The sequence below is a fragment of the Acartia tonsa genome, chromosome 10 (assembly GCF_053477335.1).
Source record: "Acartia tonsa isolate MP-2025a chromosome 10, ASM5347733v1, whole genome shotgun sequence".
Taxonomy (NCBI): Eukaryota; Metazoa; Arthropoda; class Copepoda; order Calanoida; family Acartiidae; genus Acartia; species Acartia tonsa.
This window is the reverse complement of record NC_137269.1, coordinates 29,473,505-29,498,020: the sequence shown is the minus strand read 5'-3', so window position 1 is coordinate 29,498,020 and position 24,516 is coordinate 29,473,505. Positions and strand designations below refer to the sequence as shown.

Below are 24,516 nucleotides of genomic sequence, written 5' to 3'. Positions count from 1 at the left end.
TTGTGTCTTTATTATTTACAAATTTGTAATTAAAGGTGGGCGAGAGATGGGCCATTTAAAGTTAATTGGATACTAATAAAAAACCTGTTTCTGGCTTTGTTATTGTATTTGGTTTTCAATAAAAAAAATATTGCTTATTTTATCAATTTCTAAGTAACTATACATTGGATTAAAGCAAGGATTATGTTAAAAGTCAGCTTAACTGTTAGGAAAAATCTAGAACTATGTGAAAAAGTTTAATTTTAGCTATAATGGGAGAAAAAAGCAATTTAATGCACATTTTATATAATACGGAAAATTTCTTCCTTTCCCCGTACCTTATAAAAATCGTCGGAAAAGCCGTTTTTTAAGCAAACAAAAGCGCGTTTTGCTCTATCTGTGAGATATTATGAATGAGATAATGTTAAGATTTGATATTAAGATGAGAAAAATTTACATTCACAGTCCCTTTAATGTTGTAGAGTCTATATAACTATTGGAAAAATAATAACTTTTTGAAACAATGAATGAACCATATTGTAGTTTAACCAATTATATTTATATCATAATAAAAAATAAGATAATTCATAAAGTTGTTTTTTTATTAAATGCGACTAGAACATATTCTTCCTAATTGATTATTTAAATGGTAAAAATCAATCAGTTTAGAAAAAAAAGTTACTTGTGATTTTTTTTGGGTTATATATATTTTTAGAGTTTTATTCAATTTCTAAAAAATAACCTTAGAAAATAAATTTAAAAACCGTAGGAAACTGTATTGTATTATATATCTTTATTAACTTTAAACAAATAAAGAAATTCTTAAATTAAAAAAAATAATGTTTTTCTCTTTAATAATTATAAAAAATGTAAAGTAAAAATGTCTTGGCTAAGAAAAAGTTTACTTTAAAAGGAGGGTTTTTTAATATTTTCAAAAAACATGAGATATTAGGTTAAAGTAAAATAAAGTAGCAGGATTTTTGTGTGTGTACAATAAGATCTTATAAATTTCTGTACCAATAATTCCACAATTTTCATTAAGACTTACTATGTGTCTATTCCTTAGCAGTTTTTAGGCTATATAGTAACTATATAAAAATACGTCTAGATGTATGCAGAAGATGCTTAAAAAGTACAAAAAAGTGCATTTTGTTAAAGAATCTAAAGTTCACTATTGTCGAAGGATGAAAGTTTAGGATGATGAACGAATAATTAATCTTCTCCCAATCATATATGTAAGATTTTGCCGATGATAGCTTGGAAATATTAGAGGGAGGAGAGGGACGAAATATTTGTGACATGAATACGTGATCATGTGATCACAGTTATATCAAGATCATCTATTTAAAAGTCTACAGTTGAAAATGGGACAAAAGCAACAGCACAATATTTATTCCTCAAAAAAACATAATGATACTTTCATATATAATGCAAACATTTATTTTAACGCTTTGATGGCACTTCATTATTATAGAACCACGTGCACAGTGATTTAACAGCGAATGGAGTCTTAGGGGGTGTTGACATTCCCAATTGTGCAAAAAAATTGTTTGTTGGACTGTATAGACATAACCCAAAAGGCCTAGCTTGATCAATCTTGTGTACGTGATGCTACAAACACACACACACACACACACTTACACACACACATACACACACACACATACACACACACACACACACACAATCAGGGCGAAGAAACAGGATAGGTAGAATGAGGGAGAGGACAGGGACTTGTGTGTGTAAGATAAAAATGACAAAGATTCATAAATCCAGGTCTATCTTCATTAAGATTACTATCAGAGAAGCTACATACAGCTACATGGGGGGGGGGGGGGGATACAGAACTAAAAAGAGATAGGAAGTAAGAAAGAAAGAGTAAAGAAAGATATATGCAAGAATGAATCATCCATTGTAATAAACTTGAAAACAAGAAAGAAAGAAAGAGAAATATAGAGACAAAACCATTTCTGTTGTACATAATATTTCAAAGCTTTACTGATCTAATAGCCTAAAACCAACCACAAGTTTTCACTTACATTGCACCTCTTTATAGCCAAGACATTCTACTTCTTTTTTAATTTAACGGTATATATCTTATTCTTAATTGGTAACTTTTTATTAAAAATTTAATTTTCACTATTTTTTCATCTACTGTGTACTTTTAAAAAAAACTAAAATTCTTAAAAATATTATAAATGCCTGTTTCTTGATTGACTTAAATATTCTAGTAATACAAAAAGAAACATAAATAAATATTTTTACATAAAAAAATACTAAATAAATAAATAGGTTTCACCATGACTGATAGAGAAATCAATCAAAAATATAAATATATAGATAATGATAAATCACCTAATAATAAATAATAATGCATATTTAAGCAAATTATAGAATTAATATAGTTATAAAATATACAACATAGCCATACACAAATAAAAAATAAATCTATAGCACAGTTTTTAAAAAAGTGTCTTTGACAGAAAATTCATACTTTCTCATTAGGGATATAATTAACAAAGTTTTCATGGATAATGTTAGCAGCACAGCTACTCTATAACTAGTTTGATTGTTTCTTAAAAGTTGGCACTTTGAGTGCTGAGTGCCATGGATGAAACAGAACTCATGGCGTCCCTGTTGTCCTGCCTAAACCCGAAGGATGTAAACCGTCCGAGAGCGCGGATGGCGTGAGCCGCCTTCTGCCAGCGCCGCCGCATCAAAAAGCTCTTGAGCTTGTCAGTGTTGATCTCTTTCCAAGTGCCAGACTTGTCCACGTGCTTCTGTGTCAGCCAGGGGTGCTTCAAACACTCCAAGGCCTTCAATCGCTTGCGCTGGTCCTTGACAAGCAACTTGAGAATAAAATCTTTAGCATCCTCGCTGATATTATCAAAGGCCTCATCTTCAAAGTCATAGCACATGCCAGTGATGTTAGCAAAGGTTTCTACATCAGAATCACCCATGAATGGGGATAAACCAGACAGTAGAACATAGCAGACAACCCCGACCGACCACATATCACTGGCAGCAGACACAGGTTCATAGGAGATAACTTCTGGAGATACAAATTCTGGTGTTCCAAACAGGATTCTCACATCCTCGCCAGGTTTCAGCTTTCGGGTCAAACCAAAGTCAATGATTTTGATCTGATGTGACTTTTTAGACTTGCACAGAATATTTTCTGGCTTCAAATCAAGATGGACAATATCTTTCTGGTGCATGTAGCCAATAGCCGCGCAAATCTGCCGCATAAAAAGTACACAATCATGTTCTGTCAGGGTAAAGTCATCAGCAACAACTTTCTCGAAAAGTTCACCGCCGCCGATAAACTCCATGATCATAATGACCTCCCGTGGATTCTCGTAAGCAGCCGCCAACTGCAGCAACCTGCTGTGGTCCAACCCGTTCATGATGGATATCTCTTCCTTACACTTCTCCCTCTCCTCCTGCTTGCGACAGCGCACAAACTTGGCCGCAAAGATGGCGTTGGAATGTACATCCCGAACTTTAAACACCACGCCAAACCTACCGCGGCCAAGCTCTTCGTAGATTTCAAATTTGTCTTTAAAAATGGCGCCGTCTTGTAGAGCCACAATATGATGATCAAACGGTGCCTGGAAATCATCCTCGTCAGAATCTGCTTCTCCATCACCTTCAGTTCCATGCAGATGGTCAGGATCCTCTTCCTCCTTGATAAAGTTGACAGGATCCGACACCTTGCTGGGACAAGACTGGCCATGGATGTTCTGGGCTCGAACCCGAAACACATATTCTCTTTTTAGGTCAAGATTACGAACAATATAGGATGTGGAGTGACATTTGGATGTAATAACTGCCCAATCTGTTGGATCTGGTCTACTATCATCATCTGTTGATATCCAGGAAGTCATTTCAACAATGTATCCAGTCAGCATGGATCCTCCATCAAAAGTAGATCCATACCAGGCCAAAGTTAGTCGCTGCTTTTCCTTATCTATTGTTGTAATGTAAGGACGTCCACCAGGAGGTTCAGGAGGTCCTTCCACGCACAGGCTGACTGAACATGAATCCTGACCGGCTGAATTTTCAATCTGTAGGTCATACCGCCCGGAATCGTCAGCCCGCAGGTCCTTGATGACCAGAGTAGATTCACCTGGATAAATGCGCACCTGCACCCGCTCATCTGAAGCACTGATCTTGTGTCCACACTTGGACCATGTAACGGCTGGCTCAGGGGTACCAAAATATTGGGCCTTCAGGTAAACAGTTTCCTGGAGACCTGCAGAATAATCCTCTGGGCCTTTCATGATAGTAGCTGGTATGAGCTGATGCATATCACCGGTCATTGCAGCCATTCTGTGGCTGCCAGCAGCTGTGTTAAACGCAGCTGCGGACATATCCTCGCTGTTAAGTTGATCCAGCCCGTCATCAATGCTCTCGCACCTACGCACAGGTTTGTCCAGCTTGGGACGGTCCAGGGTGACAATACCATCTGATTCTGATCTCTTGTTCACTAGGTTAGACAGAAGTTTATTTTTTACTGCGGGCTCTTCTACACCACGACGTCCTATACAAATAAAATCATTTTATTTAGAGTTCTTTTAAATAGTATGACTTGTTTCTGTAGGTTCAACTTTTTTATTATAGATTAATTTAATGTAAAGTATTTAAGTATTAAACCTATGAGATGGCATAAAAATAAATGATTACACTCTTTTTTTCAAAACTTAGTCTTTAACTTTTAAAATTTTTTATTTTTCTAAATGTATGAAAGTTTGTGTATGTGTGTTTAAGTTTTAGTGTACGTGTGTCTGTGTATATGTGTGTGTTTATCAGTGTTAGTTGAGTGTATTCAAGTGTTTATGTATTATTAACTTAAGAAGTATAATAACTACGGGAAAACATCAACAAATATAAGTAAATATCTTATTCTAAGATAAAAATGTTTTTGAGTAAATAAATTTTTCCCTAATTTTTAGTGTTAATATGTTTTTTTTTGCTGTAAAGTATTTAAAAGAGGGGGTTGGAGTATGAAAGGTTTGTAAATAATTATTAATGGAATTTTGTGTTTTTAAAAATTTCAAGAAAATCAAAATTGTATGTATATACTACACCTCCCTCACCCAATAAAAGGGGTAATCATCTTTCCCCAGTTTAATATCTTTTTAACCCTTCTCGGTATATTCCTGTACACGCACCCTTTTACTAGGTTTTATTTCATTATTAGTTTTGACTTGAACTACCGTCTTGAAACAAAAACAAAATTTGCAAGTTTAAAAATTTTGTGAAAAATTTGAAAAGATGAGCAATAGGAAAATTTACTGGGCAAAATTATTATAATCATAGAACAAAGTAATAATGGGGTAAGAAGGGGTAAGGTGCCCAGTAATGTGTAAGGGGGTAATTTTTAGAATTGGCGTTTGTATCATGTATCGAAAAAGATTTGAAAAATAGCAAAATAAACACATTTTTCTAGAGTCTTACTTTTTTTGAAAAAATGATTGAGATTGGCCCAAAAGATAAGAGCACTGTAAGTAAACTATATGTTTATTTTGTTCTATGTATGATTTAAAAAGAGATATGTTAATAAAATAACTGTAAATTACTTGTTTATCAACATATTTTGTTTTTTAAAACTGCAATACTCTCTGAAGTGTTTTTTGGATACAACAATCCTCGTTTTTCATATCATATTCAAAATAATTCATCTTCTGTAGGCTGCAATTTTTCAACTAATTTTTAACTGTATTGTCTGGACATATTAGAATTGTAAAGTGTGGTAAAAAGTGCTGTCATGATTTTCCAGTTTTAAAATTACTTTATTTCACAAGATATCATATATACGTGTACATGTTGTGTACATACAGGGTGCCCAATATGAGATGTGCAAATTTATACTTTATAAAAACTTTTAAAATTCAGAAAACTAATTTTTAAAATAGAATTTAAAAGTACTATGTTTGTTAATATTACTCACTCTTATTTTAACTGTATTTTTTTCTCAAAGATTTAAACAAAATTCTATGAACTTTATAAACATTTATTTGTCATACTTTGCTATTTATCTGTGAATGACGATTCACCCTGTACATATAGACTTCTGTATGTAGTATGGACGTTTAATGTTTGTACACACAAAATTTTTTAGAGCCTAATTTTTAGAAGCACAGCTATTCCATTTATAATAATAATTTATAATTATAGCATTTTTAGTTGTTGTAATAATCAGAATTTGATAAAAATTTTATTCCAAAATAACACTAAACCAAACCCTAATCTATTTATTAGCCCATTAACAATAAATATAGAAAGTATAGATGAACAATCCCTTAACTGTACCAATAGTAAGTCCGTGTGAAAACAATCTCACCACATCAATTGTTATTAAGTTTTCAAATTTAGGTACGAAAGGCCAGTTTTTATATTTTATCTGTATAATAAGTCGTACTTATTTCATGGGAAGAATCATATGTGACTAAACATAAACAAATATTTTCGTCAGCTAAAACTTACTTTTAAGTTGAATGGGTAATTGTGTTTGATTGATCTCTAACATAATAAATATATTATCCTAGATCGTAAGATTATTTTTTTTCTTTTTCATTTGTTTATTAGGTAACTTATTTTTGCTAAAATATAAAAAAAAGTTTTCATAATCCAACGATAATCTTCATGATAAAGTAATTTAAAAATAATTTGTTGAAATTTGCCTTTTACTATTATATATAATATCCCGAAGGTAGTTGTAGCCAGGAGTTTAGAGATAGGAAAATGGATTAAAGCCCAAAATAAAATGCAGTCAATTTAATTATTCTCTGTGATGTATTATTCTGCAATAAAAATAAGTATGTAAGGCATTCGCGCCATCTTTCCCCAAAAGCTTAAAAAAGAATACTAACATAGTTTTTTTTTCTTTATAGCCACAATTGTATGAAATATTTTTTTTGGCCATTTGTGCCATCCTTATATTCCTGTTTTATCTTACTTAATAATAGCATACAAATGGCGATGATATTTATTTTTTTATTAAACGATGACAGCCTCATAATGTGGGAAGAAAAATAACCATTTGTGTCAAAGATATCTTTAACATTTACAAAAGCGAAGCTTTTCTATAATAAAGTCCAAACAAAATATATGTGTGTCCTTAAACAGTATCAGGTCTTAAAGATTAAGCGATGAATTTACGTAAATTTTGTAAATTAATAATCTGCTAATTAAGTTCATAAACTCTACAATAATGTATGTTATCATCCTTGATTAATGTTTAAAAAAACAAGAACAGTTCATAAGTAGCGCAGCAATAAAAAGCTGACAATATAATAGGTATTTCTGGCTTAATTTGATTTTAAAGAGTAAGTAAAAATAGTTAAAGAAAGACTAACTTTTTAATCTATGTCAATCAATTACTAAATTACATTTTATTTGCTATGTTGGAAGACCATTAGTTGAACAGACTGCAATATAATCACAGAAAAGCTGCACTACTAAAAATTATACCATGAACTATACATTTTTAAAACTTTCATTATATTCCTAAATGTTAATGGTGATATTTCAATAAAAATCTATCATAAAAAAAGAACTGAGATAAAACTTAAAAACAAGGATATAATTGAGAAAATGCCCCAGGAAAGGATCAAATAAATCTCCATTATGTTTTGATCAGTTATAGTTAATAAAACTTACAGTGTTAATACATGTAAACTAATTAATATTATGTAAGTAGCAAGACAAAATATTTGATATCAACATCAAGGATAGTTAGGTTCATGAATAGGCCATAGTTAGGTCATATAGTCCTTAAAAGATTTTGGTTTTGTTTATAGTATATCATAGATTAAGATGACAAAAGAAAAGATTATAATTAGATTCATATTTCGGATTTGACATGCATGGAAGAAAAGTATTTTTTAATGCTATTATATGAACTAAAAGAGAAATAGTCTAAAAAATATACATTAGCGGTTCCAATTAACAATAATTCATTCGAAAATCTTACTTTTTTTCGATAGCATTGACTAATCCTTATACAAATGTGACAAGATATGGTTCTCCTTTACATTAAAGCTTCTTAATGGTCCAGGGAATGTTTTATGGGAGAATACCTCCAACCTCCCAAGATAAAAATACCCTCATTAAGAAATATTCAGTTTTTATTTCTCTTTTAAGGTGAAATCAAGATTCCCCCCCACTTACATCACTCAAGTTCCTTTTGGAATTAAATGAAATCAATTACAAATCAAAAGCTCAAAAGTTTTGGTAGTTTTGAAAGACACAAAAAGATAAATTCCCACAAATCTTGCGGCCCATATCCCAAACTTTAAGACTTTATTGTAAAGATAATTCTTAAAACAAACGTTGTTGTAATATTGTAAAAAAATAATTCAAAATATTTTAGTAAAATAATTATCAAACAACTGAAATATCTACTTTCGTCACAGGATCAATAATAATTCTTTTAAACAGGAACGGATTCAATAACTTTTATAATTTAGGAAACTTTTGAAATCAAATAACACAAATTATTTACATGATTCAAAAATAATTGACAATTTTTTTTTTGTGAGTCAAAAATACGAAAAAGACTATTTATAGAGATTAATAGAGTATTTACTACAAATAAGATATTTTTATAAAAGTAGATTGTTGACTTTTGTGCACACCTAAGCTGAGAAGATGGAAGGGGAGGGGTAGTTAGAGACACAAAATGACCCCGAGAAAAAAGTAATTTTTAGATTAGAAAATGTATACCTTGATTTATTACCTTTATCTAGTAATCAAAGCACTCAAAATTGTTTCAAACTAATTCTAGATGAAACATTTTAAAACCACCAGCTGTAGTTTATTTTTTCTTTATTTTTTAATGTTTGTTTGCAGGTATTGCCATTAAATTACTAAAAATGACATTTTCGTTTAATGGTTCTTAGTTTCAAGACATTTTGTTATTAAATTTTAAAATCCGTAAATTAAGAAGATACAGTAACTTTCTTAACATTCTTGAATATACCAACAAACAGAGAAAAATGCCTTAATTTAAAGTAGCTGCGCTACTGAAAATAAAAGTTAAGAACACTCTAGACATATTAGTCTATTAAATTGAAACAAGGGGGCTACCTTTAAAATTTTGGATAAGATATTTTATCTTGGACAGCAGTTAATGAAAACATACCTTTTAAGAACTATAACTGTATCTATACATTGATTCGGCCGTTCCTACATTATTGTCATTAACAGAAAAGGAAAAATATAACATGGATTGCTATAATTTATTGAAAAGAAATGGAGAAAATTTATTTTGAAAACCTAGGAGTGAGATTTTTGGAAGTGAAAGAACTCTAAATAAAATTAATTTCCTGCTAAAACAGATAGAACTTGTTGTCTAGCCGTGATCTCAAGCTCAACAACTTCTCCCTCACCATCACTCTCCTCCACCACGCCATCTCTGTCATCTCCCTCAAGGTCAGAAACATCAACATCACTGTGGTCACGTGATGGTCCACCATCTTCGCTGAGGTCACGTGACTGCCGCCTTGCCTCACTGTGGCCCCGTGACTGTCCGCCATCTTCGCTGTGATCACGTGACTTAGCTGTTTCACCATCAGAATTCTCTGTGGGAGCTACTGATAGGGGACGACTCAATCTCAAACTATTCAAAGAGTATATTATTGTTTTCTCTAATTTTACTTTTTGAAAAACCCCAAGAAGCTTTGGAAAAGTAACCACCAATTAAAAAGAATATTAAGTATATTAAAAGCAAAATACGGCTAGAACATGCCAAAAATAACTAGTGTAACGTTAATGATGACATTCTAATTTTATGTTATTTAGACTTAGAGCCTTTAACGCCCGGGTACAAATTTTTGCAAAGAAGTGATCTTGTAGGAAACTGCATGGTGTAAAATTTAAAATATTATCTATATAAAACAGTTTTAACTATCTAAAGTCATAGTGGGTAAAGCAGTTAACTAACTCAGAAAAAAAAGTCTTCAGCTATTTCATAGGTTGATTAATTTCAATCAAACCAACTTCAATTGCATAAAAAATACTGTTATTTTTAATCAATATAAAGGTATAGAAAATACTTGACCCTTGATAAATCTATAAAAAAAATATATCCATAAAAATGACAAGAAAAAAACAAAAATATCTTTCCTAGTAGAAGAAACAACAGTTTTATGTCTTGTGGGAGTAGAGGGAGTAGTATCACCATTTCTAATACCATGTATGTCTTTAGATGTTTCATTACTCTGGGAGGCCTCACTTTTAATATCACATGTAGTTTTACTAGTGTTAGCCCCTGTGACTGAAGTGTTTATAATGCCAGTATCTGATGTTGTGTTGATTGATTGTGTGGGCCGTTGTGCGGCATCCTTGCGCAGAAACAAATTTTGACTGATTTTTATTTTTGGCAAACTCTGTTCTGCGGTTTCTGTTGGTTTGCCTGTTATTGGCTGACTGTTGGAGGTCTCGAACCTGCGCCTTGCCAGGCTAACTGATGAATCTGTCTTTTCAAATATTTTGCTGTTGCCGACAGGGGTTGTGGAAGATGCCTTGCTAACAATGTGACTAGTTCGAGTCTTGGCGTGTGCCTCAGTCTCGGGGATACACTCGAGATTTTCCAAATTAGAGCTGAGTCTTTTGTTGGTAGTGTCATTATTTGTTGGAGGATTTGCAGGGGTGGATTTTCTAACAACTGTTGTTGACTTTTTAGCTGTTGAAGCTGTTGCTGTGCTTGATATGGATGCAGTTGTTGATTTCTTATCACCGGAGGCCAATGTCTTCTTTTGAGATTCTGTAGTTGGCGTTGGTTGGCCAGATTTTCGTAACGTTACACTGGACGTTGTCTGCCGTTTCTCTATGGACGCCTTCTTCTGCATTTCTGATGTGCGCACTACATTTCCCGTTAACGAGGTTTTAGCCACGGCCGCTGTTGTGCTGCCGCCGCCGATGGCCGCAGTTCTCTTAGTTCCAGTAACCACTGATAGTTTACCACTAGTGGCGGCACTTGGTGTGACATCTGTTGACTTTTTGCTGGTCGGTTTCACGGCGGCTGTACTAACGCTGGGTTTAATAGAACTACTTATAGTTGGACTCACAACTTTACGTGTCTTATCAACAGTTCCAGTTGTTGTTGCGCTACTATTTCCAACAACCTTTCTATTTGTATCAACAACACGACTCTTTGTTATGCCAGTAACGGTTGGGGTAACTCTTGAAGTTGTTGTCGCTGGTTTGGACACATTATTCTGTTTGTTGTTGGTTGTTGACCTTGTTGCGCTACTCAGTGTTGATGTATTATCTGGCCCTGTGGTTGTGGTGGTACTCCGTCTTTCCTCAATATTTGACCTAAAATAAGTAATTAATATTAGTCTCATTACATATACAACATACATACTATACAAAGGCAAATAAACTAGAGAAATTAAATAAGGTATCTATGTCTTTCACTTGGCTACTAGCTTTGCAAAACATCTCCAATCTTCGTTTTAATTGGCGGATATTTCGAAATTCAAAAATAAATAAGTTAAATTAAGTGAGGTACTTAAGTAAAATAGCCTTTCTTTAAATAATGATTTAGCCAACAAAACCCTTCCTATTTTACATTATATAATAGAATTATGATTAAATTATAACAGTAAAATAATATAAAAACTACTTGGTAGAAACTCTAACGGTATAACTCTATATGATTCAAGTGTATCGGTCATTAGTTATTTGAAGAATATCAATTATGCCTATTTACTCATTATTTACATCTAGCTAACAGGCACATAGGATAGGGCAATTTTGTCTATATTTAAAAAAAAATTGAGTAAAAATATTAGTAAAAGATTATACTGTAATAATAAAAAAAACTTATTGCCTTATTATTAACTATTTTTTTATTGGGGGAGGGGGGGTATTTTTCATTTTTTGGGAGGTTGGGGGTGTCCAATCCCCCAAGAAAATAGATATAAACCTTCCCGGGACCTATGAGAAGCTACCCTGTTAAGGAGAACCCGATCGGTTCAGCGGTTAGCGAGATCATTCGGTACAAACACACAGACAATCAAACATCCTATTACTTTAGTATGAGGATTGAATAAAGTGTATAATTGAGTGTAGACAACGAGAATTTTGTAGTTATGGACATACAAACGAACAAATCATAGTTATAAAGTTGCTACTACAAAAAAAAACATAATTCGTATAGAAAATTTCATCATATTATATTAATACTATATTTAGTATTTAGTCATAATTTTCATCATATTGATTTTAGGTCACCCATTACCACTTTATTTAATGGCAAAATGTCGATATAATGGAAATAAATAATGTTATTTGATGTTTATATTTTGTAAGCCTTCGCTAGTTTTTGTAGAAGATTATTTAAATAAACTATAATGTAGACAGCATCCCTATTATAACTTATTTGCTAATCCGTTTATCCCTTCCATAAATGATATACAAACATGTATCTGTAGGGTCTACTAATTCATTTCAACTTTCATTCATGATTTTCTAGAAGCATAGCTTCTATTTATCCTTCTTTGTTTGTCAGTAATATTCAGTTTATTATATATTGGAACAAACATTGAAACATGCCAAAACTGTATTTATTAAAAAAATATTATCAAAAGTTCATTAAATAAAAAATAGAAGAAATATAAGTATTAGTTATTTCTCGTATCGTATTATAAACGGCTTTCCGCGTATATAGAATGTACAATTATAAGATTAAAACTAGTTTTAATCTTATGATTGTACATTTCTATATTCGTAGAAAACTGGATATAATACGATGCTAGACATAGTTTTTTCGTATGGATGGGAACCGGTTCCTATCCACCGGATTCGAATGAATACGAGAAAAAAAATTTACCATTCATTCATTTTTTGCCTAAAAAGATATCCATTTTAAAGAGAAAACTTAAGCAGTAATAAAAATAAAACAAAAACAAATAATAAGTCGTTCTTTGTTTTTTTTTTTATAGGCATATAGTACAACTATAAATGTTTGTTTATGTACATGTATGTTGAAAATTGCATATTTCTTTTTATAGCGAAGCTTCTCTTTAATTACATATGTAAGTTCTATCCTAAGTCTATGCATTCGGGCCTACAGAGCTAATAACAATTTTTACCAAAAAATCTATTTCTTAAGTGCTTTTATCACCCCCCCCCCCCCTCCCCAGAAAGGAAAAACCCCTTTAGATTTATATTCTTTATCAAAAATACTTTGGCATTACTGTCCATGGACAAAATTGTGCTTGTTTTGTTTATGTATTTGAGCATGTTTATAGAATTATTGTTATGTATTTTCAAGTATATTTTCTGTTAACATGTACCATATTTTTGGAGTGGAGACTTCTCAGCAACATTCATTGCTTAGGTGTGTAAGATCTCTCTAACCTCAAGAATTGGTCCATAGTTTTTAGAGAATATTTCTTTTTGCACTTGTAAGGTTTGGGGCTATTTTTATGGGAGGGAGAGGGGAAGGGGGTTAAGGAACAAACGAGGAAAGAGTGATAACCTCAACCCCCCCTCCCACCTCTCATTTCACGAAGCCCATCGAGGGATGTGAGCAAGGCTACTACTATAAAATATAAACTGCGTTAGGTATTTACATTATATTCCTTGACTTATAAATTCTTTGCTCTTTAGTTAGAACTGGAATTATCCCATTATTTGAAATTCTAAAACAAAGCATTTGCTTGCACAAGATGTATGCAACTATTTTATACATTTTATTAGTTATGTACAGGAAAGATCCTGCATGGTAGTAGCGTAGCTACTTTACAATTAGGGTCAGCCTGTCCATGTCACTTGAAAAAGGGAGATTTTTCTTACTGCTGACAATTAAAAGTATTTTATTTCAATATTGGTCAGACTACTTTTAAAATTCTACTTTATAAAGATTCTCCATTATTTCTTTGTATAAATGTAATACCCCTACATTTTCTTATTTTTTAACTCCACTTCCTATTTACTCACCCAAAAGATTATATTTCCTTGAGGCAGGATTGTTAATAAATCCCTTGATGTGATATTTTAGTTAGTTGTCCATTTTTTTCTTTATATATTTTGAAATAAAACAGACCGACGGATATACGGAGGGACCATAGCTTTGGAGTATGTTGCTGGAATTAAAGGCTTTTAAATTATTTAAAATAAGTAAAAATATTTTTTAAAAACCTTTTCACAAAAAGACATAACAATAAGATACAGTTAAAGTATAAATTCTAAAACTATTCTTTTTTTAACAAGGATAAAATAAATTTGTACAGTAAAATTAAATAGCTTTTACTACTGTATAAATTATGAATATTATTAAAAAGTTTCAACATCAATTTAGTGAATATTTTTTAGAAATTAACTTATTTTATTAAGTATTAAAATGCTACGATAATTTTATCATGATTATATAAAAATCATCACAGAAATTTTAAAAGTTGCCATATGTTTACAAATTATACCCTAGCGCGATGTTTACTGACAGACGGACATACAATATTATAGAAAAGCCTTGGTTTTAAAAAACATTACTACAATAGGACATTTATATACACATAAGTTGATATAATATACAGATAATTACTTTTGTTATATCTAATGTTGGGAATAATTACCAAACCTCTAAAAGCTGTGTTTTCTTTCCTGCAACATTAATCCATAAGATAGCAAAGTTGTTAATTTATATTTATCTTAAAAGTTATAAATTACAATTTTTAATATTATTTTTAAGGTGAAATTTTTTTTATTGGTAATTTTAGCATGAAAATTATATTTTATTCAGTGTTAGTATAGATGTATACACAACTACCTGCCCCCTCGACCAAAGACCTTTTTCGTCTGCTAGCAAATCGTTTTCTGTCAGTTGGCTGTTTAATATTCCCAACACTGATTGGTTGATTTTCAAAGACCCAATTAAGAGTCGGCACAAGGTTTTTGAATGCTGACATACAGTTATTTAACCCCTTCCCCCCTCTAGTGTTTTACTGTAATCGTATGGACACCTAGATTTGATATCGTTAAAGAATTCATCTTTAGAATAAAAGAAGTAGACCTCGGAACATTAACCCTATTTCCTCCGTCATTAAGGAAGTTATCATGTCAAACCACAAAAGAATACTTCACAGCAAAAAAAGGTCACAATTTTCCTGCAGATTTTTAAAATTATTGTAGTACATTTTACTGTTATAAACAAAAGTTGCGTTTTATTAATATTTTCTACACTTACTTAAAAATATTTATTCTTGTTCTTTTTTCTTCATTATGTAAACAGCCTTTTAAGATTCCATTAGAAGGCAGAAAAAAATTTCACCACCTTCACCACCAGTAAGAGCATCTTAAAGGCCATCATCCTCAAAATCAAGATTTTAAAATGGATTTTTTTAACACATCAAAAAACATTATTGTATACTTTTCAGGGTAATTTTTATCTTTAACATGTATTTAGGTTCATCCATAAGACTGGGGGTCAGCAGCTGTCCTCTAAAGTGATAGGGATAGAATTTCTTTTTTTCAATTATTTCTTATTTAGAAAATCATTAAAATCTACCTTAAACTGTTTTTCATTATAATTAATGCATAAATCCCTTTAAAAATTGTTATTTTATCAGAATCATTTTTTAAAAGTGGAGAAAAGTGCAAAACAAACGTTTTCCCATTGATTTTCTTTTGATTTGCATAATGAAGTGGATCGGTAAAAAAATACAAAAATATAGATTTTGATTGAAATATAAGCATTTTACTTTAAAAAGAATCTTTTTCTTTTATCATACGTGTTGCTATAACAAATAGAAACAATGTACTGTAAAGCTGTAAACTTATGGACTACCGTAGACAAAATATCCAGGAAAATGTAGATTGCATAATGAAGTGGTTCTGGGTTTAGATATTGATAATAAATCTAGAAACCTACATTCTAACTACCATAGATATTACAACTACAAGTTACAATGTCGTTATTTAAAACAACTTTTTGTGTCCAATCATTATTTTATAGTAGGGCAGCAATAAAAGTAATTCAATTATTATATACTGGATTACACTTTACACTTATTTTCTAATATAGAATATTATTACTCAGAGGCGTGCGCAACGATTCTCCAAAGTTTGTGAAACCTTAAGAGGGTGAAAAAATGGGAAGGTAGTTATTACTAATATCTTGTATTATGTGGGGTGTTGAAACCCCCCTATCCCACGAAACTGCTCCTCTACTACAAATATAATTATTAATTTATATTGCTTATAAAATGTTGTTATCCTTGTTTTTTTTCTAGATATATTTTTCTTACGTAGATAATTGATCACGTTTGTATAATTAAACTCGTTGCAACTTTAAATACTTGAGAAAGTAAGACATTTGAAATATTAAGAAACCCTTTTTTGCTCCGTTTGTAAACATTATACGCCCTTGCCCACTTAGCAGGAGCGTAGATACTCTGTAGCTTATGCCTTTATGTCCAACAAACTTAATCGTTACCAAATGGATTTGACTTCACCTTTTATAGGCGGATTAAGACATTATCACAAAAAGCACTTGAATATTGATATAGTGAATTCACTTAACATTTATTTACAACAACTGCCATATATTTGATATAGTTATATTTAAAAATCAAATGGCCGTCAGACTTGCCAAACTGTTAAAGTATGCACTAGATGTCCTTAGTAATAATAAATATCCAAAAAAAAGTTGGCTGTCTATCTTGAAAAGCAACTGAGAAAATCACAATTTCTCCATAGCTTTATGCGATAACATACAGACTGATGGACGGACAGACAGACAAAGTGAGTTATAAAAGGGCATCACAACTAATAAGGAGTGAAAATTCAGGGTTAAAGTCCCCGGACAGAAATAACCCTTTCTCCGCTCTTAGTAGTGGTGTTAATTAATATCCATATTTAATTGGATGTTTTATGCCTCCTAAGTCTGTCTCGGGTTGGATGGATGAGATCTGCCAACACTACAGACATAATACATTTGTTATAACAATATCATTCAAATTTATTATATAAAAGTTTTATACAACATAAAGCTCATTTTGTAATTAATGCAATAAATGTAAATAAAACAAGGACAATTATGTAGAATAGTGTAGTAAATTGATCATGAAGAGATAGAGAGAAGGATAGAGAGAGAGCGAGAGAGAGAGAGAGAGAGAGAGAGAGAGAGAGAGAGAGAGTGATAGAGAGATAGAAACAGAGACAGACAGAGAGAGAGAGAGAGAGAGAGAGAGAGAGAAAGAGAGAGAGAGAGAGAAAGATCTTATAGATAGAAAAAGAAGCTACCAAGCTTAGAATAATTGTTTTAAAGTCAATTTACCATACCATATCTTTTGTAAAAGTAATCATTGATGAAATAAAATCAAAAATGTAAAGACTGTTAGATAATCTTTACTACTTTACATTATACAAACTTTGAATGATATAAAGTTGTCTATTTAGTTGATACACCTTCCTACCCATTACATTCAATCAAAAATCCACATTATTTATATTCGGATTTGTACAGCTTTGTTAATATGCAACAAATTTCACAAAGATAAATTCGGGAATCTTAATGGAAAAGATTATGGACGATAAGTGGATGTACGACCCCTTTGAGGATAAACAAAATTACCCCTTTTATAGTTCAAAATTATCATTTTAAAAGTTTAAACCAACCAATACACAAATTTTTAAGCCAACGAATAAGATAAAACTTTCCTGTATCGTTTCGAAACCGATTAATATCTGGTTGATTAGAACCGGTTCTCAGCCATGCTGAAAAATTATGTCTAGCATTGTATTATATCCAGTTTTATATAAATAGAAAATCTGGTTTTAAACTTATAATTGTACTTTTTATATCCGTGAAAAGCTGTTTATAATACGATGCAAGAAATAACTATTATAAAACTTTGGGTATACTTTTGAGACCAATGTCTCCACCGATATATTGAACTGCGTCATATATAAAGAAGTTAAACGTTTTGTCTATTACTGAATACTATATGCGCGATAATTATTTTAAGACTATGGCGAATGTTTACATGCAAAGTAAGGACTACCAGACATAGAGCTTGTAATAAAAAGGGCTGGTTATCTGCAATGTTTGGGATGTCATTGCAATGACTCTAATAAAAAGGTAATGCTTTAAACTGCCATCAAAGTTTCCCAGAGGTATGAAACAGGTATGCAAAACTTATGCATAATCAAGAAGTACAGTAAACTGAAGTACAAATCCAACAAATAATAATTGTTGATTTCTTCACACTTTGAAACCCACGTTGAAACACGAGATGGCATGATTGATTAACAACAAATATTTAATTCATAACTTGTGTAACTAGTATATATAACCCTGGTACATTGATTAGAATGTCTTTGGCAGGGCTCGGCATAAACGTCTAAGCCTAAAATTTGAACCCGTTTGGTTTTTTGAATTTTTTTAAAGATTGCCATATTACGGTCATGTTTAGACTTCCAGCTGATTTTTAAAAATGTTAAAGGCTTGAGGCGTACAGCCGGCTGCCGTTACTGGTTTGTCACTAAATGCTGAGCCACATTTAGTTCATTGGATTAAGGGCTGGCTTTCTAATAAGGACATACCCTCTCAAACTAGATCCTATTCTTCGATCCCAGGAACAATACAAACTACAAAGTTCCCAAAAATCATTTGTGTATTGCAGTGCAGTGGTTTTCGTGATTTCACTGGAGATACAAATACTTATACATAACTTACTTTATTAACAAATTCTGTGTCTATTTTTTTTTCATTTGGAAAGAGAGGAGCCAGGGGCTGGCATTAAAAAAAGAAAAAGGCCGTCCTACAGGTACAATTTGAATCCAACTTCATAATTGTGTACACAGATGTTACTTAACACATGAACACACAGACATACATCTAATCACTTTTAAATATAATTTTCAATTTTTCATTTGTTCTTAATTTTGAAAAAAAAATAGCATGATTAAATTTTAGCGCAATGAATGTTTGGGCGTTATATCCGTAAATAATTCCAATCACATGATATATTTTACTCTTTTATCATGTGGGTTTTAGGCTATTGAAAGAGATCGGCAAATAGCAAAAAATGTCGATAAAAATAACATTGCCCCAAAGTTTCCCCAAAGGTCAATGACGGGAGTTGTAATATCCCACCCCACTCCTGAAATGCCCTGACTTTCAAATCTGCATTGTAGTAAATCGCACGCCCGTGAGCCGCCATATTAGCGACTATGGCTAATAATTATCTAAAAATAGTAAGGACCAGCTGCGACTACGTATTGTTTGCTAATATTGGAGGGTTGCTGGCGGCTGCTATCACGGCTGCCGTTTACTTTAAAAATTTAATTACATTATATGCAAAAAAAAATGCAAAGATTTAAATGATAAATTTGATACGATACATAAGAAGAAAAAATATACAAGCATTTAATCTATTTGTTTTAGAAATTGGTATGCCTAAATTCTCCATTAGACTGTATATTTTAGACTAATTTTTGATCATGTAATAATTATTTAATTGATTATTTAAATAAGAAATAAATTAAATACTCTTGTGAAATATGCCAATATTCTATCAAGAATATAAGTATTCATGGTTTGCACATTTTAACTTGCCTCGAATGAACAGTCTGACTATTTATCGACATGACTTCATTTTAACAATACTATAGTCATAGATCGACACGCATATATTAAACGAAATCCTTTAAAATGTATTTTAGGACAACAATAATTGATCTAGCCTAAAAGTACCTAATATTATATTGCCTACTCTATATATATAAACTCTAATTGTAGCTTTAGGGACTAGGAGTGGTATTTCAGTGCATGAACATAAATCTTTTTGGTATCATTTATCTAGCCGAGGAGATCAAGGAACCCCCCCCCCCCCCCAACCCCTTCTTTCTACTTTTAAAAATTGGTGTTTCCAGCACCCAATGGAGACCATCACTTACGTGGCACTTATTACTTTTACTTGATCTAATAAAACCAAAAAATGCGCAAAAAGCTAACACCAAAATTTCACCTTATTTGTTTACTCATGTATATATTACTAAAAAGCGCAAGCTGTTAACACTTTCATTCCGTTTAGTTTTTTATAAAAATTATTCAATGTATATTCATAAAGCTAGTTAATTCAAAGAAATGCACTTTGATTTCTTTACTATGAAATAATGCTATATAGCATTTAACAATTCTAGGGTTGCCATTTTTTTAAAATTCGATTTTTACAAAAGAAATTGTGGAAGCGGAGTAAGAAATGCATTATTCTACTTCATTACCGTCCAGGAAACATGTTATTCTTGAATTGTATGTTTTTATCTTTTTTTCAAACTGTAACCTTAATAATCTTATTTTTTTTTTGTAGATCAATACTTTTGTTTAAGAATAGAACAGGACTGTTAATTTTTAATGTTTTCTAAATTCAAAATTTGGTGCCGATAACCATATTATTTTGTTAGGGTTGCCATTAATAAATTTGTAAAGCTGTACCATTATTATGAATAATGAATGCAAATAATCATAGCTCTTACATGGTGTCCCAAAAATATGAATCTTTATAAATAAGCCACAAATTTTCCCCTTTCTTATCAATTATAATTGTATAAGAAAAACTTATTGGTATTGTTATAAGGTAAGAATCTTAAAAGATAAGACAATGAATGATAATTGGATGTATATCCACAATAATAGTTACAAAATTACCTCTTCTGTAGATTAAGCTATAGATGCAAAGTTTGGACACTAGATTGAACTATCCAATCAAGATTTAATAAAAGTCCCCAAAGTAGTTTTTGGGCCAACTTTGGGTCTTATAATAATTTGCCGTCCAACATTCTCTTCTTTTTTGTATTTAAGGTTAGTTTTGGAAAAGCCACGTAGAAACGTTTCTTCTTAAGATTAAAATTAATATTTTCTCAATAGCAAAAAAAGTAAATGGGTTATTTTATAAGTTTATTCATAAAATCTTTTTATAATCTTTTTTATAACATTGTTGTCCACCCTATATGCACAAATATAAACACAGAAATACTAAATACATAAACTTTAATTACTAAAATAAACACTTAGGCTTAAAAGGTTTGAAGGGTTAGATGGTTGTTGCCTTGCACATTCATTCTAACCTTTCACAGTTCATAGTGGGATACACAAAAATTTTTTAAATCCTTTTAAAACCAAATTCAAGTTTTTTTGGTTAACAATATGGCAAGTAATTAAAAAGTCTATATTTTACATGATAATTTAATTGATATTATGACCACTTGTACTACTTTAAGTATTATTTAGATATAACACTGTTTTGATATGACACAATCATACATCAAGGGGCGTGAGGTATGTGGTATAGTGGAGTGTCATCACACCCCTAGATAAAAATTATCAAATATTTCAGTTTTAAGAATCATTTTTCGAGAAAACTTATTTTTCAGTAGGACTCTAGTATATTTTCTAGATTAGTAAACAGAGATGTGTTCGTGGATTTAACTGTTCATTTAGAATGCAAATAAAATTCATTTCAATTTCTAAGAAAAAAATAAACATTTTTAATATCATTGAATATTTTACTTACATAGGAGTACAGCATTGCTCAAAATAGAAAAAAAATATTTTGCTTATGCAATTTTTATTGAATATTTAGAGGATAATTATTTGCATAATTTATTTAAGATACATAATAATGAATGTATTTGTCCTTAATTAACATTAACCACAGAAGATAAGGCAAAGTTTTTCTAACCAATAATATCATTGGTTTATTGTTAGATTCAATAGAATTAATATTTTATAATTTTGATGTTGATATAATGGCAGCAAGAAAGTTTACTATGGGTGTGAAATAGTCTGATGAACTGAGAATAAATTCTAGACTTCAGACAAATGACATGCTTCTCATAATTTGAAATGGATATGAACATTTGAATCCTGTCAGAAGTATGAATAAAGGTCTTTTTTTAACACTGTAGCGACTGCTAGTGACAGCCAAACCCAATAATGCAAACATAAAGTCCTGTTTCATATACAGCTTTGCTTCTTGAAAACAATAGATTGATTGTAGACCTCTAAGTTAGGTTCTACATAATAATGTTTTTAAGAATCTGTACAGGCACCGTTGTGCCGTTAGCAGCCATAAAGGTCTTTGTATATCAGACTTGATATTAATAAATTAAACCAATGTAGAGGAAAATTTTATGGCGCATACCATTTTATTTCATGGCGGTTGTGTTAACACGGATGACATTATACATAAGTAGGGTATCACATTGTGGATGGGCTATTTTTTCTGGGGAAATTCGTTTTTAGTGGGCGTGGTACCCTCTCCCCCCCCCACCCCCAAGATTAATTATAACTCTTTCCTGGTTCTAAAGGAAGCTATATTGTGAATGTAAAAGGTTTTTAGCTACAGACAGACAAATATACTGTTACTATTTACTCAATATATGTATATCTAATATACTAACACATAATTTTCAGATAGTCAGTCAGACAATTGGAGTTATATATTAGCTTCGAGGCTTGAAATGTTTGTAAAGAAGATAAGGAGTGTGTGTTACAATAGAATGATTCAGAGGCTGCAAATAAAAAATGACAATCCAGGTTATAAATATCAAATATGATGAGTTATGTTTTATGGTCCACATCAGGTGTATCAATGGATGGGACAATGACGATAAATTAACGTTCCCATTATACATACTTACTGATTGATGGAAAAATTTTAGTCACACATATATTGTAACAGACCAATGAGAACTACCCTAGACCCAAAAAAAGTGTTTACACACTTTGGGGTAAGAAAAATTCCATGTTCCATCGTTCGCTCTCCCTCCCTCCCTGGGAGTTAGACAGTACACACATAGTTATGTGCGCTTTACACAAGTAACAGAAGGTGGAGTCTTTAAAAAAAAGCTGATTTTTTTCCTACATTTTTTGGTGGTCCGGCTATATTTACAATTTTTTAAATATAGGCAGATGAAAATTTTTGGAAAATAGCTGTGACTGAAAAAAAATTAATTAATAGTTGCTTTTTATAATTTTTAAATGTTTTTATTGCCCATATTATTTATGATTGCCCAATTATTGGACAGACGGATATGTATTAGAATATGATAAAAATGCGGCTAAATACGTCTCCAGAAACGTAAATAGTGAGACAGACCTTAAGTCTATTTTACACCATACAAGACAGACAGATAGACATGAAACTTTTTTTTACAGCACAAAAAATGACAAATGCCTTGAAGTTCAGTGTGCGTGTATGGGTGTGGGTAGCATAGTTAATTCATTTTGTACAGGGTGTCATCACGGAGTGTTCCTACACTTCCTCCATAATATATCATCCGCATAGTATTTCATATTCGCAAAAAAGACACTAGTAATAGTATTAGTTGATTTGTTTTATAATGAGGGTGAATAAAAAAGTAAGGGAAAGCTGGATCTGTTTAAAAATGCAATTTTGGGGCATTAATAATGTTTGTTTTACATGTGCGGAAGTGAATGCTTACCACAATATGTACATTTTTTTATGCTCAACGTATGAGTTTCAAAAATGAACAATTATGTTCAGTTCATAAGTAGTACTGAAATTAACAAACTAACATAATTTTTGTTTGAAAAGTAAGTTCGTCCGTTCGACCAAGTTGACTTTAAGATCTTGCTAACTACTTGGGTTCTGTTCTTGAAGGAATATACCTAGGGCGAATACTAGGCTTTTGGAATATTTCCTTTTACCTGCCATCTAAAAAAATGCTCCCAGTATATTTTGAAATATGAAAAGTAAACTTTTTTGGGGCATAAAAAATCTCTATACAAAACTTTTTAAAAACTTAAGAAAGGATATGACCACTAGACTTTTAGTGTGTATGTTTGTGTATGGGTTTATAATTTATGTATATGTGTGACGTGTATGTGTGTGTGTTTGTTTGTGTGCGTTAGGACATGATAAGCTTATCCAATTTTATAAATGACATGTTATACCAATTCCAAGCATATAAAGTAACATAACATGCAAAGAAGCTAGTGAATCCCCTCCCCTCCTCCCTATATCTATTTTGGCTCACCACATCCTTTTAAATCTAAAAGCATTATGTTTACATATTATTTCTATGATTAATGGTCGACTTTATGGCATAAAAATGTAGTCTTTACCGTCATATTAATGGCAGCTATTTCTTCGCTAGTTTTAATTACTATAGGATGCTGTTCTAATAATGAAACTACGACTACCCTGTTGATATAATAAGAGGAAAAAAGTTTGGCAGGGATAGTGGAGAACTTTTGAGTATATTTGATTGTATAATATCATTTTAATCTAAAGGTCATTCTGTTGGGTGATAGAATTACAATTACACACACACACACACACACACACACACACACAAACACACACACACACACACACGCTTGCAAAAATACACAAACAGTATATATGTACACAAATTGCAGGATGGTTACAAAAATAATTCATTTTCTGCACTCTATTGCTAAGTCATGTTCACCTGTTTGCCTCTAAGAGAATAAAAGTTAGTAGTCAAAAACAATTTCAAACTTAAGCAAAAGGAAAGATTTCCGTAAAA

General features: G+C 31.5%; 1 protein-coding gene across 1 annotated transcript in view; it reads right to left on the bottom strand.

Annotated features, from left to right (window-relative positions):
* Positions 1-745: 745 nt before the first annotated feature.
* LOC145330748 (uncharacterized) overlaps positions 746-24,516 on the bottom strand; it is a 270,794-nt gene continuing 247,023 nt past the window's right edge. The window contains exons 5-7 of the mRNA XM_080175414.1: positions 10,087-11,304; positions 9,375-9,604; positions 746-4,522 (exon numbers count right to left, since the gene is read on the bottom strand). Coding sequence (XP_080031540.1) covers positions 2,556-4,522; positions 9,375-9,604; positions 10,087-11,304 — 3,415 coding nt within the window. The 3' untranslated portion in view covers positions 746-2,555. The remainder of the gene's footprint in view (positions 4,523-9,374; positions 9,605-10,086; positions 11,305-24,516) is intronic.